General features: G+C 38.4%; 1 protein-coding gene and 1 long non-coding RNA gene across 3 annotated transcripts; one reads left to right on the top strand and one right to left on the bottom strand.

Moving 5' to 3' along the window:
• Nucleotides 1-917: 917 nt before the first annotated feature.
• Nucleotides 918-6255, top strand: LOC117556309. Of its 2 annotated transcripts, XM_034231612.1 has the most exons (13): nucleotides 918-977; nucleotides 1142-1235; nucleotides 1331-1440; nucleotides 1713-1838; nucleotides 1991-2105; nucleotides 2209-2271; nucleotides 2570-2624; nucleotides 2835-2926; nucleotides 4323-4440; nucleotides 4580-4681; nucleotides 4777-4947; nucleotides 5195-5371; nucleotides 5741-6255. In XM_034231612.1, the coding sequence occupies exons 1-13, from the start codon at nucleotides 919-921 to the stop codon at nucleotides 5950-5952; spliced, it is 1494 nt and encodes a 497-aa protein (XP_034087503.1). In that variant the 5' UTR covers nucleotide 918; the 3' UTR covers nucleotides 5953-6255. The 2 variants fall into 2 exon arrangements, with proteins under 2 accessions (XP_034087503.1, XP_034087504.1); XM_034231613.1 differs by lacking the exon at nucleotides 918-977 and having other exon boundaries at nucleotides 1211-1235; nucleotides 1342-1440.
• A 2741-nt stretch (nucleotides 6256-8996) lies between these two features.
• On the bottom strand, nucleotides 8997-11267 carry LOC117556310. Its single transcript, XR_004570535.1, has 3 exons — nucleotides 10998-11267; nucleotides 10666-10708; nucleotides 8997-9566 (listed from the first exon to the last, which is right to left on the bottom strand). It is a non-coding gene; the product is annotated as an uncharacterized LOC117556310 (long non-coding RNA).
• Nucleotides 11268-18935: the final 7668 nt, after the last annotated feature.

The following is an 18935-nucleotide window of genomic DNA, read 5'->3' as shown; positions in this document are numbered from 1 at the left end:
TGACTAGGGCTGCAAGATATGTGGAAGTTATGCAACATTTTATTGAATATCTTTATAATCTGGAGAATTAAGGAAAAACTGTAAATACACCCTTCCTAATTTATTTTCTATATTGCAGTATGTCAACTGCCTGTTCCTACTCCAAGGTCAATCTGTGAATGCTCTGATGACGTCACAGTGACTCCTTGGAAGCATATTTCTGTGGTCACCATCAACGGTATGTTGTTCTGAAAGCCCTTCTTTTTGTACAAGTAGTATTGTACGGCAGAGTTTTACCACTTTGTGCAATGCAAAGATTTGTATCACCTGGTCATTTTCAGACAACACCCAAATGCCATGTCAAATAGCTAATATATCATATATGCACATCTATGTATAAAATCCAATATTTTAAGGCAAACTCACAGTTTAATTACCGAAATACCTTTACTTTTTCCATTTGTTCACAATGTCTGCTTGCCTCGGAAATCCTGTCCATCCTGCTCTGCAGAATGGACTCCTGAGGTTAAAGACCTGCTTTTGTATCGGTACTGGCCAGCTAGCACCAGCTGCCAGACGCTTTACAAATATGATGTGTTCACCTCATTCGAGCACATGAAGGTGACAGCACCAGCCATGTCCAGGCAGGCATTTCTGAAAATGTTGGAGCACAGATCTGTTCAAGCTGGACGGGTAAATCTGCCTGAATCACACGGAAACATACAACAAACAATATCATATTACTGTATACCATATCATAAATTGTTGGCATTGCTTTCAAAACAATTACTAATCCACTTTTTTTAAATCAATATACAGACAGGTATTATCTGTGCTGATACATTTCAGCGAAGCTTCTTCGAGTTTTGCTTCTGTCAGTACAAACAAGAGGATATGTGCCAGGTCCATCACTTTGTTTGTTCAGCATGTTCTCCAGACATGTTGGCTGTCTGCTGTGATGGAAACCGCAAGCATTACCGCTTTTCCAAGTCAAAAGGGTATGTATAGGTATTATTGAAAATGATAAAGAACACACCGCTAATACAAATAGTAGCCCTTGGGGTTGTGATTGAGTAGCCATAACAGACATTAAAACAAATCATAGTAATGTAGTGCTTTGTGATTTTTATTATTGACTTGTATGTTAACTTATCATGGACAGGACTGAGGAGCCGCCAATCTATGAGGGCTTGTTCCTGGCCAAGGATGAGGAAGTCGCAACATTTGTTGACCTTGTCAGAGGCAACATGAAAAGTGTACGTTTTTTTTCTTATTATGATAGTTGCAGTTACACCTGTGGTGTTCTTTTTTATATATGTCAAAACTTGTGTGTAATAAACTGACTTTATAAGGAAATGACAGTGCCGTCTGTGGTACTGCCAAATTCACCGCTGGCAGAGAGATGTCAAAAAAGTCTGGTGCCCAGATAGACGAGGAGGGCATTCAAGTGGCAGTTTGCAGGTATGTATTTGTAAGTGTGTCTGTGTGTGTATATGTGTTTGGTTCTTGAGTCTGGTCTCATTATTTCAGTTTTAATAGCAATCCAAGTCTAAGTCTTTGTAAGAATTGGAAGCATTAAACACTTTTGATTGTGGAGCGGAATTGATCCATCCTTTGTAGCATCCAAGTGATATTTGTTGTTATAGCCACCTAGATGACAGAGATGAGTGCTTAAGCCAGGCCTTGCTGTGTCAGTTTATTATTAACAACTAGATTTTCTTCTGATTAATCAGACATGGGTTTCTCTTACGAGGACTGAACCACTTCCGTGGAGAAATATACGCGTACCCAATGTTTCTCCAAAAAGAGATGTCCAAGAAGGCAAATGTTGACTTCTTCTGTATGGATGTAACATGCAGGTAATCCTCACTGTCATATTGCACATCCACAACAATGTTTAAAATGGCCTATGCCTCAGCAGTCATTTTAGATGATATTGATATTGTTGTCATGTCAATTAAAAGTTTATCTTTGTAACACTCAATCACAAAATGCTGCTCCTGCTTCTTAGGTACTGGCCATACCTTAATAAAATAGCTGAGGGATTACCAGAGCTTCTGCCGTTGACAGAAATGAGGCCATTTCTTAGCGTGATGCATGCTAAAGCCCATACAGCAAAATGCGAGGTACATAACATCTTTAATGCAAAGGATTTTTAATGTTGTGCATGGCATGCCTTATTGGATATCAAAAACTTTGCTATATAACACTATTTGCGCTGTGTTGCAGGTGAGATGGGGTGGCAGAAGTCAGGACGGGGCAGGAAACACAGTGGGAGAGGAAGTAGAGCAGGTATGTTATTAATGGCATTATTATAACTGTATGGATACAAGAGGTCTTAATAGAAAGCAATACAAATATGTATGTGTCATCTCAGTGACAAGCCTGTTGATTAGTTTAAAGCATATCCTTTATGTCTGAGTTCAAATGAAAGATAGGCAGCTCATATGTTCAGCAACAATAAATGCATGCACATTGTAGGAAGTCAGTACACAAGTTTTCTCTTAAACCATCCAGTTCAAGATCTATGATGTGTAGGTAATATTGTTATGTAATGGTGACCGAACATTAATTGTAACATTCATTATAGGTGAACAGCTTTCTCTCCAGGGCAGCTCTGGTCACAAAATACATGACAAAATCAGGTTGGTATTAACACTACACACTGTGATAAGGCAGCCCTGATAAGTATTTTACAGAGAGTTCCCTCCGTAAAAACATTATTGGTGTATTACCAGTTCAACAACCTTTTAACGATTGGGTTTAGTCATGTCTATCAGGTTTCTCACTCAGTATTGCCTTTTTGATGTGAATACTTACTTTTTTGTTTGTGGATATATTTTTGTGTTTTTTAGGAAGAGTGAACATGCTTACTCAACAGGCCATGGGATGGAACAGAAGGAAGAGGGACAACCTTCATCAAGTTTTAGCACACAGATATGTCAAAGTAAGGGCAAATTACAATTGTCTTCTCATCTGACATTACATATGAAGGATGTCTGCAATGTAACCTCATGGCTATATACTAGGGCCGGGACTTTAACGCGTTAATTAAGATTAATTAATTACACAAAAATTAACGCGTTAAAAAAATTAACGCATTTTAATCGCACTTATTTTTGCACCGCGGAACGTTTCTCACTGGATGAGTTTCAGGCGTACCGATTATACTGGAGCACCAACTAACGTTCATGACTTCAGACAACAACAAACCACAGTGAACAACAGTGGGAAATGTTGTTTTAAAAAACGGACGGAAGGAAGCGTCGATAAGAGCACGGTTGTGTGCAAATTATGCAAAAAGGAATTCGCATATCACCGCAGCACATCAAGCCTCAAGTATCACCTCAATGCAAAACATATAGCAGCTAGCGTGGAAGCTAGCGTGGATGTTAGCCTCTTTTATCGCGTTCACACCAAAAAGAGCCGGTACTAAAATTAGTTCATGAGAACCTTTTTACCCCCACGAAAGTCCCTGCTAGAGAGCAGAGAGCTGCTAGAGAGCAGGGACTTTCGTACGGCTCTCTTGTGAGAAAAGAGCTATATGTCTGATTGGCTGGGCGGATTGCAAACCACGCCCCGTAAAACTCCCAAAAAGTTTTGTGAAGCCGCCATTGTCGCCATATCCTCGCATTAGCATTATTAGCATTAGCCCAGCGCAGAAACGCAGAGAGACTAACTTATGGCAACACAAAATAAAACATGGGAGCGGTGGAGATGAGGAGGTGTCGGCGTTCTGGCGATTTACTCGGAAGGCTTCAGTAGAAGCTGCTGGGAGTCCCAGCAGCTTCTACTGAAGCCAGTCCCCAACTCCGGGGACTTCCGGACGGGGACTTCCGGACGGGGACTTTGGGCGGCAGTATACGCCGTGAAGTGGTTTGCGGCCTGCCAGTAAACCCAAAGCAGAAGAAGAAGAAGTGACGTCAGCGGCTTAATTTGCCTAATCCACCCCCAGGTTCAAAGAGTTCTCATGAACTAAATTCTCATGAACCTTTGTGGGAAAAGTACTGCGGTGTGAATGCGCCTAATGGTATACTAAAATCCATGTGAAAAAAATTGCTTCTCACTGTTCTCAGGTCAAATATTTATATGTGATTAAAAATGCGATTAATTTCGATTAATTAATTACAAAGCCTCTAATTAATTAGATTAATTTTTTTAATCGAGTCCCGGCCCTACTATATACATTATGTTCTCCCTTATCCACACTTCCTCTTGCAAGTCAGATGGTGTCATGGAATGTTTCAACTGTTCTTCTGAAGGTCTTGTACTGAAAACTGGTGTTCTTTGCATTATGGTGTTGCATGGCGCTTTTGCTCTGACATTTTCTTTTTTTTGTAAAGATCACAGAGAGGGCAAAGGTGGAAGCTGCCAGCTTCAGCGACTTCAAAAAGGAGCACAACCTTGATCAGGAGACCATACAGCAGTGGGTGTATGATGTCAGGCAATGGGCGGTCACAGGTAAGACATACCACAGGTTTTCCATATACATCTGTTAATTACTGTAAGTTTAGACATACAATATAAGTTGGCTATATGTTGAAACTGAGACTGTCACTGATTGTATCTCTTCTCCAATTGTTTTATTGCAACTATTTAGAGAGAGTTTACGCCCCAGGGTGTACTGAAGGACTAAGGGTGGATATTGAGAACATCACCGTCACTCTTTTGCGCAGGAAGCAAGATCTGTATCGTCAGCATGGTTTGTTGTCAAACGTAGTTATTGAAATTACACTTCAAAAACAGCAAAAACATTCTGGCACCATGACACAGTTTTGTTTCCGTTTCACTTTGCAGACAGCAACCAGGCAAGGCAAAGAAAGAGGAAGAGAATGAGAGAGCTGAAAAAGAAGCTTCGCGAAAAAGTTGTGCAATACAACACCGGAGTGCAGGAAGAACAGATTGACGAGGAGTTGGCTTGCAGTCTGACAGAGGGCTACACCCTACCATGGGAGAGGCATGCAAATGGTAGGGTAATTGCTAGTTTGGCTTGTTGTTTTTTTAGTCCATACCAAAATATTACAGTTTATCATGAGGCAGAAAAAGCAATGGTGATACCTGCAAATATATAATATTTGTTATTAGTTTACATTATAGAGAACCAATGCTATCGCTACAAAGATTTGTGTCTCAGAAATGAAAATCATTCTGTAATAATATAATTTATGAATAAATATTCCTTGTCTACTACTCCATTCCTTTCCTCAACCTAAAGGCAACACCTTCAGGTTGAAGAGGTCTGTCTTTGAGCAGGTAATGCTGGTCAGACGTTTGGAGGAGGAGCAGAGCATCCTGGTGAAAGAGATGTCGCAGCACATCATGTTCCTTCTGAAGGAAGTGCAAGAAGTGGAAGCACTGAGAGGACAGACTTTGGAGGGCATCAAAACCAGCAGTATGTCTGAGATCTTAACATTTGAATATTTTCATCCACTCTTCAACACATTGCATGTCTTACATAAGTAGAACACATCTGTCACTGTGTCAGGCCGAAGTGAAATAGTAAATTACTGAAACTATTCATCATCAAGATCATAATCGATTATTTTCTGTCTATTGACTAATTGTCAAGCACTATATCAAACATTAATCAACATATCCCATTTGGCACCCAATATATACTAACATCCTTCAGTTTAAGATGGATTTACCTACTTTGTAGTGTTTTTACATATGCAGCATTGTACAATGCAAAGAGATTTGCAATTGTCATGGTTTGTTTACATTGAGCCCTTTTTCTGTGTGGTTATTCCTATATATACAGATTTCGGTGACCTGACAGAGGATGCTGCACATGGGCTCAAGAGTGTCCTCAGTCGGAGGTGGCACTTCCTCAAAAGCCAACACAAACAGGCTGTACATGCGTACAGCGGTGTAGCCGCTTTGGAATGCCATGATCTTCAATTACAGCAGGACATTGAGGAGTCGGATGACAATGACTACACTTGCCCTGAGTCTGAGGAAGAAGACCTGTAAAGGTTTCTGCCAAGCAACACAGAGGCACTGGAGAGCTCTTTCACAAGGGAAGTGTCACGTCCACACGCTGGCGCACGCCATAATAAAGGCCTACAAAATAAAGACATTTTAAAACACTATATATGAGAACAATATGAAACTATGCACTTGTTTCGCCCGACTGAGTTCATAATAATGTGAAAATGTGTTTATATTTTGTACTTCCGTTTATTTAAAGCGCTTTGACTTGCTGATGTGTATGAAAATAAATTGCCTTGCCTTTATATTAAACTGCCTCTTATTACTCAAACAAGTGCTATACAATGGTTGTTTTCTTGTCACTGCATTTTGTCATTCATTGATTATGAACTACTTACAATGTGAATACATTGTAAATACATACAATACAATAACATAATTCTTTATTAGTAACGTGCATAATGCAGGGTAAATACCAACACATTCTCACTCCCAACTCGTACTTCTAATTTTGTATTATTTTCTAAACCACACACTGTTATTTACTCAACAATAACACACAATTATTCTTGTGTTTATTTGTTTGATTGTATAATGTCGGACTTTTGGAGTCCATCAGGACCGAGGGTCGGAGCAGCTCATAGTAGTTGCTTTAGAGAATTGTACACCCGGAAGTAAGTATTCTCTCTTCTTTGCTTGAGAAACCCCGTGATAGTCCTCAAGCTCTGTGATTGGATATTGGAGTGGCAGTGCGCAGAGCGTCCAACAGCACTTTGAAATGGAATGGAACCACGACAGACTGTCCAAAACTGGAGTCGGACGGGTCCACCCCCTCCCCCACCCCGTCACCAGAACTACACGTGCTGGCTATTGTGTGTTTCGCACATAGGTTTCGCATGTTCTATAGCACGTCTCTACTGGGAATTGTAGTTTTAAAAGACGTTTTCGTATTTCCCATAATAAGAAGTTGTCAGTATTAAACTGTGTACATCCCTGGAGGTTTAGGGGATACGAAACACATGTGTTTCATATTTAAAACATATAATTAATAAATGGGTGAAAATTGCTTGTGTCCATAATGGGCAGCATTACCCACATGACAGCTAAGGTCAGAAGATCTTTATTTAACAGCTGATCTTATGTTTGTGACCCCTCCTGTTGTTCATTGATGAGCCTGAAACATGCTATTGTCAAGGTTCAGAGGCACATTTTGCAAATATGGCAGAAGCCATCGATCATCTTAAGATAAGATATACTTTATTGATCACAAGCGGGGCCATTTTTTCGTTACAGCAGCATGTGTAACAGTTGGAAATATGCAGTGGTGTTTATTTAGAAATCATTTAGTATAATCACACAAATTCTATGTTTTATATTTAATAATTCTCTGTTCCTCATTTATTGGATGTTCAATACCTGACAAGGTCGGAGATTAAAAAGGTCAGAGATTAAAAACTTTGGTCGCAGGTTCCTCAACAGTGCATTACAAGACATCTATCGATATGTGTGTATACCTCCACCATTAAACTGTCATATTCTGCACATTTCTTATACTATCTAGATACATCTTATAAGAGTATACTACATATGTATAATATCAGTTCAAATAAGTGCTTCAACTTAGTTAACATTGCAGGAAAGTTGATTGTCAAGTTCCAAAACAAACTATGCAATATATTAAACGTTAAGCACTTTGTCAGACTTAATATTGGTCTGTAGATAGATACCCCCAAAGCTTTTTTCTTATTTAAAAGAAGACCTTAACTTAAAGTAATCTTTAATGTTAAAAAGAAGCCTATTTAGTTTGTCTGTTTTGCACATCCTCCTATTAATATCTTTGGACGTCCGGCACTAAACTGTTTTATTGTAGAGATCACAACAGTATCTTCTTGATATTTTCATCTATATTTATATGATTGACCTTCTACTTTCCCCCTATGTATGTACTCTTAATATTTGTATGTTTCATGAAATATAACATAATTCAACAAACAAATTCAATAACGTGCTTTAACCACTAATGGGTACGGGTTAAAAAAAACTGTCAACTTTAAAGTGTTAACAAGACAAATTATACTGCTGTTTCCAGTTTAGTTTATGATGGATGTATTTTGTTATCGACACATATATTGTTTTGATATTTGTGACACAAATCTTCGGAAAAAGTGTGTTTGGTATCTGAAATAAATTAGGGTTATGCAGGTAGCGGAGAGTGGTCCGGCTCCGTTTCCACGGCAACGGTGGCTGAGGATCATGGGTAATCTAGCCTTCCGCTGTCCAAAAAGACCACAAAAAAACGAGTAAAAAACCTTTGAAGCCCCTGTACTGATATTTAGAAGTTATCTACTGGCACTTCAGCATATTAACTGGAGAAAGAATAATAACACTAAATTCCTCCCATCAAGAGCTCCCCATCAAACACCGCATTGACTTTAAAATATTACTTTTCACTTTCAAAGCCCTCAACAACCTTGCCCCCCCCGTCGCCTCAGATGTTAGCTGAAGCTAACCTACTGCAGCCCATCAGGACAAAGCTCCAGACCTAGGGTGACAGGGCCTTCGCAGCAGCCTCCCCCACTCCCTCTCCAGCCACGTCAGATCCGTCAACATCATTCAAACAATCTCTCAAAACTCACCGTTTCACTCTTGCCTTCAACTATTAATCAACTAACCCTTTCTCTTATTCCACCTAGCTTAGCACTTTCTACTTTTGTTGTTATTTTTGTTTTTACTTGCTTGTAAGCGCTTTGAGGACCAGAAGCACTTTATAAATGTAATGTATTATTAAATTAAAATAGCCTACAAACAGTGTATTCTCAAAGGATTGAAGCATTGGCTACTTATTTCTTGATATGTTGTGCATTAAGCATTCTGTTATTAATGTTTTCAATAATGTACTATCATCCCAAGGACCGCTTGTGGGCTGCTTCTGTGTATTTCAATCAGGAGAGACTTCATTTTGTTTAAAGAACATTTATTGACACATGCCATACGTTAAATGTTAAGTCTCGATTAGACCCCGATCCTGAAATGGTATATCGAAAGGGGGAAATGCAGCTGTGAGCATATAGGGAATCCCTCCGGGGTCTAGTCACTGGTGGTGATGCTGAAGATCTGGATTTGATGAGGAGATGGGATGAAGAGGGGGTGTGATGAGGTCTTTGGATTAGCTCTCCTGGCACTGGATGTGATGAAAGGAGGTGGATGAGGAGGAGGCGGGCGGAAGCATGAACACCTGAAATCACAGCTGACTGCCATTTTAAAGTTTGGCTGCAGCACAGTGATTGGCTGCTGGAGAATGAGGTGAATGTAATATGTTAAAGAGAACGCCTGTGATGAGCTGATTATATGCAGCTGCGGAGTGAATGTATATATACAGTATATATATATATATATATATATTATATATACCCCGTCTTCCTGAAAGAATTTGCGCTCAGCTTCATTTTACATCAATATGCAATTCACCTGTGAAATTAATTGCCAGTGGCCATAAAACAATGCATACAGGGATCCTTCAAGTCAAAAAAATGTTAAGTCTGTTGCACTTTATTAATTCCATACAAACACCAAAACATTTATTGTTTTGTTTGGCAATGGGATTTGCATGGGGTGGGAATCAGGCTGCTTGCCAGGATGGAGGCCAGCCCATACCACTGAGAAAGAAAGAAAATAAAGGGAGGGTGAAGAAGAATTAGTGAGCAGTAATACACATTAAATTGATTTTCATTAGGCTACTGTAACATTTTTATACTGTTTTATAAACGTTTGAAGACAAGTGCAGTGTTGTATGAAGTATTTGGTATTCCACTGTATGGATGCAGCGATTAACCAATGTCACTTTTAACAGTTCAGCTACACTGAGTGTTTTTGTTCTCACTCTCTAAAAAACGACATTATGGTATGTTAAGGTTCATTACAGCAACTGTTGCTCATTGGAAAATATGGAAAACGGGTTAATCGTGTTAACAAAGGTAAAAAGGCACAGTAGCTGAAAATGCCAAAATGTTGTGGAACAATCCTATAAAACCTCTAACTATAAGAACACATTCATCCATCCTTAGTGTAATAATTGTAAAACCCAAAGGTGATGTTTCCTCAGACTATTATCATAGCATCAAAATGTAAAATCATTGCATCCCTAGAGCCTTACAGCACAACATTTCAAGTGAATAATAACTCCTCCAACAGGCACATTGTATTCTAAGATAAGGGATCAAATAGCATTTGATAGATAACAAACAGTCTATAGATCCCCTTGGGGAAATTATATCATGATGCGTTTGTTACGTTACAATTTTATCTGCCCAATAATAGGGTACCGATATATTTCTCTTTGTTGTAGTTTACGGTTTCACCACTTGATTGTCATCACTGTTGTTAATTTGCACTATCTGTAGATGAATGTCTAATCATAATTCTTTGACCTAGTTCCTTTACATTTCTGTTGTTGTTTGGTGATTATTTACTAATACTTTAGTAAGTGTGGACTTAACGCCAGAGTAGCTAACGTGAACCTGGTGTCTCTGTGGTGTAATCAAATATTGACACAGCTTTAATTAAATAAACGACCTAGTTTCAATGTATCGTTTAGTGTGGACTTTGCACATTTAAAATAACTTGTGTATAGCTGGTGCTACAGACAGCAGAACTTTTTGCATTTTTCTTTAACAAATGCCACCTAAGATAATGGCATGCCAACAATTACCACAAATGTACACATAGATGTAATTGTACAAAAGCCAATTAACATACCAAATGGTGCAGGGCTCCCAGTCATAAAGGTGCTCCGTCCCCCCTGTGGTAGGCAGACAAAGACATTGTACATCTGTATGTTATTTGAACGTTGTACTTTCACAAGTACTTATAATATATGTATTGTTCAAATAGTTTGCATATATTTAAAAAAATAGTCATGAAAAAAGACATCTGACCGACTACAGGGATTTACAGGATGTTTACACAAATAGCTTAATATTGTGAATTGGACAACAGCATTCCTTCAAGGTAAGATAAAGTCATTGCTATACAAATTCAGAAAAGTTATCCAACAGCAAACACTGTCATCCAGGTAATCATTATCCTACCTTTCGGTTCCTTGTCTTTATTATGTTGCGGACAGGGAACACCTCCAGATGGTTGTGAGAGCAATCTGTAATTGTATGGAATACATTATTTGCACAAATGTGCAGAACAGGTAAAGTACGTTTTGTATTGGGCTCATCTCAGAATGCACAAACATTTCCACTGTGTGACATAAGCACATTTAGTGTTTCCTACTGAGCAATCACAGAAGTTTAAGAGTCTACACATGCTTTCATTCTAAATCTTAGCTTCTCTGCCATTCCTTCGGGATGTTGCTGTGTCTGCTAATGGACTGATTACATCTTACATTGCTTGCTACTGAGTGGATATGTTTTAGTCTTATATTCATTACACTAGTACTTGGGGTCTGTAGCACTATATTGCCTGGTTTGGTGGTGAGTGGGTGCTGGGAGCCTGGTTTGGTGGTGGGTGGGTGCTGGGAGCCTGGTTTGGTGGTGGGTGGGTGCTGGGAGCCTGGTTTGGTGGTGAGTGGGTGCTGGGAGCCTGGTTTGGTGGTGGGTGGGTGCTGGGAGCCTGGTTTGGTGGTGGGTGGGTGCTGGGAGCCTGGTTTGGTGGTGGGTCTGCTGTTTCCTGTGGTTGCTGGTTATGTGTGATGGGTGATGGATCACATGGCACCAAATTTAAGATGTAGCTTCCATCGGGCAGTTGGTTGGGTGGGTCTTGGGGTGGTGTTGGTGTGTCAGGGTGCTCCTCTTGGTCTGGGTTGAGTCGTGTCCAACCTACAAAGAGTTTGTTGTACAAATCTGTTTAAAAGCCCACATATTTATTTATTTATTATGTATAATACCATAAATGTTGCATTGGTTAGTTATCTGTTCATATATAATATATTTATATACATATCCACATCTGTTTATACAACCTTTTCATTCATGCCTCCCCATATTAGTATTTCATTTTACTTTCTGTTTTATCTTATTCTATTTTATATGTATATATTTGACTTATTCCTGCATGTAAGTTTTGCACCTACGTTGTTGGACTAGTTTCTTCTTGCACTATTTTATTTCTTCTTGTACTATTTGTATGCTGCATTGTTGGAGGAGCCTGGGAGTTAAGATTGTCATTGCCAACAACTACGCTGTAGCTGTGCATATGACAATAACACCTTTGAACATTGAATGTTCGAAAACAGGAACATGGAATACACACACATACATTATCAATGTGAAAAACATGCAAACAAAGGCAACCCTAACCTAAACTGTAAAAAAAAAGATTGATTGAGTATGATGTCACCCACAGGTATCTGCTTGGCATCAGGGCAGAGGAGCCAGAGAAGCTGAGGGTTGTCCACAGAGCCACTGCTCTGACTATGTGACTGTGACTCTGATTGTGGTGGAGGAGGTCCCAGAACACTTGTCCCCTCTTAATTCTTACATTCAGGGCGTCCTAGCAGTGCCAGTGGTCCACCATGCAGCATTACGAGTATCATACAGTAATTCAATGTTTACAGCAATCAATGATCGCAAAAGTCAATGGTATCCCCCACACTGGGTTATCATTGGAAAATGGAAGTTTGATAAGTGAACAAAATGTATTTATTTAATTTTTGGCCAGCAATATAATTAGGACTCATATGTGAGATTGTGCGAGAGCTGTCACTGGCTTTACTTCTAGACTTTGCTATCCAAATGTGTAGGTGGGAAAGATGTGCTGGGTGAGGTCACTTGAGAAGACGTGTGTGGGGGCCGCAGTGTCTTCAGCGCGCTCTTTGTGCACCACAGAACGCTTTGGAGACACAGTCTGGTACTTGCATCTGTTCTGCTATTGTTTACTGCTATTTCATGTTATCTTGGATTGTTGTCAGCAGCTGTGGTGCGCTCCACAACTGACCATGAGTGTCAGTACTATACTGTTTCAACCATCTCCTCTGCGCTCCGATGGGGAATGTGATGGCGAGACAGTGCTGATGAAATACAAAGTGGATTTGATTTGAGATTTGAGTTGGTTTACTTCTTTTACAATTGAAAGATGCTTAGGGAATTAGTTATGGCTCACAAGCATATGCACAAATAACACTGATGGTTTGAATGTAGGATCTTTAAGAAACGTGTGATAGTAACTGAAATTAAATATGAGAGAGGCTTTATTATATGTATAATGATGCTTATAACATGTATTTCTACAATCTGGCTTCAATTCACCACCTCACCATCTGCATAGACAGTTTCCCCTGTCACCATAATCTTCTGTAAACATTTTTCAAAATATATATTACAACTTTTGCATGGGAAGTGGCATACACCTCTTTCAAGCCCTGTTTTGTGCATACATAACAGTTATAAATGAGACCCCAGCTTTTTAAAATGACTCTTTATTGCTTTGAAATAAACAGGACAAATCAACACCACACATTGTATAACAGATAGTCAATATATGCATGAGTGACTCGTGCAGATGGTTATTAAATAAATGCAATCTCACCTGCAACCATCAGCTTGTAGATGGCCTCCACATTGTCGAGGCATGTCTTGGCTGATGTGCTAAGCTGGGCATCAAAACCTTTGTTTTAGATGTCCGTGGCACCAAATTGGTAGGGGGATACGCCAGCAGCAGCAGGGGCTTCAAGCCAAGGGCATGTCACTTTTCCAGCTGGGAAAATAATTGTTGAGAGATTAATTAGATAAATACACAAAACTGTTGTTTACATTTGAATTTATCTGCAAGCTTGCCCTGAAGTAGCATCAAAATAAATCATCTACACTAATATCCTGGCATCATAATAAAAACAATGATTTGTTCATAATGTTTTGTTGGATACATTTGGGATTTTTAACTTATGAGACACTTCCTAAACTTCCTACACATAATAGTTCATTCTGTTTGAAAATCATTAATCATGAATTATATTCTCATTAATGATACAATTAATAATGTGGATGTGAAGCAATACCAGTTAATTTATAATCCTCTGTCAAAGTAATAAAACTACTTTTCACACTTTTGGTGAATGAGATAATTCTGTAAACTACATACCAGAAGGGCGGCGTCATCAATAACGTGGGACTTGATTCTGTTTTTAGTCATGGATGACAACCACTGCTTCTGCTGGCTTTGGAATTTGTCCATTTTCTTTTTGAGTCTCACATTTTTGGCTGTGGATGTTCACATAGTGGACAGATTTTATTTCCACAGTACATTTGTTCACTACAGTTTGGGCAGGTCTTTTTTTGTGACCCTCCAGCCATTTGTAGGAGTGAGAGAAAGACAGGAGAGTGATTAACAGAGAAAGTGAGAGAGTGATTAAAAGAGAAAGTGAGAGAGTGATAGAAAGAGAGACAGTGAGAGAAAGAGTGGCTCTTAAAAGTGCCGTTGGTTTTATATGTGTGTGTGTGTGGATATGTGTGTGTTGGTGATATTAAGTGTTGTAATGAAGCTGTAAAACAGAAAAAAAGAAAAACATGATTAGGATTATTTCGAATAACAGTAACATCTGTGTAATACTCTATGCAATAATAATTAATCTGTGCATTACTCTATATGCAATAATAATTCATCTGAGCAATACTCTGGCATACATTATGCATTTATACTGTGCATATTGTTATATTATGCACTTGTTTTTCTTATATCTTCTACTATATATTTAAATTCTACAATGTAACAATCCCAATTTCCCCCGGAGATCAATGAAGTATTTCTGATTCAGAGTGGGACATTGGGTGGCCAGTCAAATCCTCTGGAAAAACTCCAGTTCCACATTTTTGTTCCACTCCATAGCCGATGCATTAGCCACTATTAAAACTGTGTTGAACACTGTCTTTACAACACATGTGCAAATACATAAATGTAAACATATTTTTCTAGCACGCACCTCCACTATCCAACTGTGCCGGTGACAGCTAATGTAATTTAGCTGTATAAACTATAAATGCTATCCAGCTCAAAACGTTGACCGGAAGGCCGGAGGCTAGCTGAACGTGGCCGCTAGTTGGCCTATTGTAAAAGCTAAACACACTACAAAACTCAAACTAATATCCAGGAATGAAACGCTATAGAGACTGTGCTACAGTGGAATAAATAAAAGCAATATTATTTCGTGTTTTAAAGAAATAAACTCCCCTTGATTTTAGATACTTACTGTTGTCCGTTGTCAGATTAAATCGGATGAAATTAATGAAAGTGAGGTGATTGTGGGTAATGTGGCTACGTCACGTTAACGTAAAGCGCGACGTAACGTTGCCGGGGTAACTACGGAATCTTCTTCTGGTTTATTGTTGTTATAATAAAAATGATTATTATTACTATTAAACAAAAAGCATTTCAAATACAGTCAGTAGCCAGTGGGGGGAGTGGTTTTCACCATCATTATCATCATTGTATATGTTTTAAATGACTAATATTGGCCTACAATACCCCTTTATTGATCAAATAGGAATATAATTGTCTTTTAAATAACGTAAACTAAAGGGAACAATCTATTTGACACAGCTGAAGCTCTGGCCTTCCTTAAAAACTAAGTAATTTAATAAAAATCACAGTTGTATTACACACAATGCACTGTTTTTTGAGAACAGAAATTGATAAATAATGCACCATAATACATTCTGACGAAAAATAAAAATGATTATGAATACAAATCAAATAAAAGAAGCCTCCCGTGAGTTACTACAAGCTATAAAGTAGATTTTTAAAAACGTTTTATAGGATAAAAGCTCACTGCGGGACGTTGTAGAAATGCGTGTGTGCACCACGACAAAAGAGCCTCATTCACTTTACATTGGGGTTTTTTGCGTGGTGCCGACACGCAAATGTAACAGAATGCGTGACTCCACCACGCAATGCGGTGTTAAGGTTGCGTGGTGGAGTCACGCATTCTGGTGAGATCAGGTTGCGTTTATTGCACCTCAAACATTAAAACAAATCCAGAGTTACATTACATTACATTGCATTTAGCTGACGCTTTTATCCAAAGCGACTTACAATAAGTACATTCGACCAGGAAGACACAACCTTGAAGAAAACAGAATCATATAAGTACATCAGGTTTCATAGAGCCAAACATTTCAAGTGCTACTCAACTGGCTTTAGATAAGCCAGTCCTTTATTAGTATATAAGTGCTACATGTTTCTGTACTTCCTCTAAGAAGAAAGGACAGTAACAGAAGATCTCTGTGAAGCCAGATGTGGTGTTGTTAATGCGATATTATATCCGAAAAAACATTCAGTTTAGGATGGCCGAAGACAGTACACTACCCATAATCCCCAGCTATCCTTTGGGACTACAGTCCCGTTGACAAACCCTGTGATTAATCTTCAAGCTCTGGGATTGGATGTTGGAGTGGCAGTGCGCCAAGGTTATGCCGAGCGTCAAGCTCTTTGAAATGGAACGAAACCACGGCAGACTATTCCAAACTGGACTCGAACGCCCCCCCAGAACTACACATGCTGGCTATTGTGTTTCGCAACATGTTCTCTATGGCACGTCTCTACTGGGAATTGTAGTTTTAAAAGACGTTTTATTTTTTCCCAAAATTAGAAGTTGACACTGACAGTATTAAACTGTGTACATCCCTGGAGGTTTAGGCGATAGAAAACACATTGGTGTGTACACATTTAAAACATATAATTACTAAATGGGTGAAAATCGCTTGTATCCATAATGGGCAGCATTAATATACCCACATGACAGCTCATTATACTTTGTAATTCTACTCCACTACAATTCAGAGGTTAACCTGGTATTTTTACTCCACTACATTTATTTTAGTTACTTTGCAGATTCTGATTAATGATGTGAAATATAAACAACCCTTAAAGCAGACTTTAGTTACACCTGAGTAAAATTCAGGGAAAGGTGATTGTCAAGTGCCAACCATCAGGAGAGATATTTGATAGTTGGTGCTTGAGAAGACTAAACATGTATCTGCAGATCTCTATAAAGTATATTCATTACTCGTTATTCTCTACTAATAGTTACTTAAAAACTGTATAATGGCTATTTTGCACATCCCTTTCAAGATTGCAAGATTTTACAAGGTTTATTGACATATCATACACACAACTACGGTGTAGTTATGCAATGAATGAAAAACTTGGGTCACAGGTTCCTCAACAGCGCATTAGACATCTATCAATATGTGTGTACCTCCACCATTAAACTGTCATATTCTGCACATTTCTTATACTATCTACATACATAAGAGTATAATTAATGTGTATAATATCAGTTAAAATAAATGCTTCAACATAGTTAACATTGCAGGAAAGCAATATATTAGACGTTAAGCACTTTGTCAGGCTTAATATTTATCTGTAGCTTTTTTCTTATTTGAAAGAAGACCTTAACCTAAAGTATTCTTTAATGTGTTAATAAAGGTTAATTAGTTTGTCTGTTTTGCACATCCTCATATTAATATCTTTGTACATCCAGCACTAAACTGTTTTATTGTAGAGATCACTTACAGTATCTTCTTGATTTTTTATATTCTATATTTCTATCATTGACCTTCTACTTTCCACGTATGAAAGTATGTACTCATAATATTGTTTTCATCAAATAACATTATTCAACAAAAATAACATTATTCAACAAAAATAATTAAATAACGTGCTTTAACCACTAGGCGGTGCAGACAAGGTACACACAGCATACTAATTATAACTTTGTATTATTAGTGTAGGACACTTATGTATGTATAACATCTGAAGATGTGTAGTTTTATTCATGTTTTTACATAATTTTACAGGATATTGCTATACTATTTCTCATGTTTTACTTCTACACATTAATATCTGATTTGTAAAACATCACAGACAGAAAGGCATATCCGTCATGTAATGGTAAGCTATTGAAATTGTGAATCCATAGATGTGTCTCCCATCGCCCAAATCCCCTGACTATTCGCTCAACTCAGTATTTACATTCTTATATTCAAAGAAAATCAGTAATATCTTTAAAAATTACAAGTCCTTTTCTATCAGCTGTGCACCGTTATGGTGTAAATATAACCTACCAATTGGATCAAATATAAAAGTCAGCCGAATTACTATTGATACTGCAAGGAGACGTATTGTGTGAAAAGAAATGCAAGATGTTGTTTAATTGTTGATATATTTATGATCCAAGTTGTTGTGGAAATATTTTCCAAGGCCCATAACTTTGACCCAGTTTATCAGTTCAAACTGTCCTGACTGAGCACACGCACCTCGTAACCTTGGCTGCTGTGCTCTCAGTGTTCTGTCTCCCTGTTCCTGCCTGTTGGCGTCAGCTGATAGAGGTGTTATGATTTTATCTTGTTATGCAGCAGTTTGATGATGCTCTCAGAACTAGTTAAATACATGGGTCTGAGGTAGAGTTCTTTAGAATTGACGTGGCAACTCTACCGTGAGGTCAGAACCTCTGGCTCTTGGACTTGTGATGTGAATCCTCCGGCCTTTAACTCCAAATAAACCATCAGTGTTTGACATCAAAGCTCCTGCTCTTCCCGTGTCTCCTTCCTGAGTCGGTGACTCCCACTGCATAGCTACACAGAAGTTTCCCTTACACAAGTCATATATTCAGTTTTGGCGGTAGTTCTCCTGTTTGTCCAGAAGTCTTCTCATCAGGGCTCTATAAATAAAGAACTACGTCAGATATGTAATATGTAATGCAGCCGAACCGTGTATTTGTATTACAATGCCGTTATGTGATGACTTTCAAAGAGAAAAGCAAGAACACTCGGAATAAAGTATTAAAAAAAAAAAAAGGTTTCGGATATCATATCGTATTAACATCATATCCCAACATGCATTGCGGCTAAAACATCCAATCAACGAGCTTCAAGCTGAGGATCTTGGGTAATCTGTTGAGTGGGTTTGTGGTGTGTATTGCTTGAAATGTCCCTTATAGGCCTACGTCTGTTTCCAGTGACTTTATTTACGGCTAAAAAGCCCAAGATTATAGAATTAAACGAATAAATAAAAACAAGGATAAT

The sequence above is a fragment of the Gymnodraco acuticeps genome, unplaced genomic scaffold (assembly GCF_902827175.1).
Source record: "Gymnodraco acuticeps unplaced genomic scaffold, fGymAcu1.1, whole genome shotgun sequence".
NCBI lineage: Eukaryota > Metazoa > Chordata > Actinopteri > Perciformes > Bathydraconidae > Gymnodraco > Gymnodraco acuticeps.
This window is presented reverse-complemented; position numbering and strand designations above follow the sequence as displayed.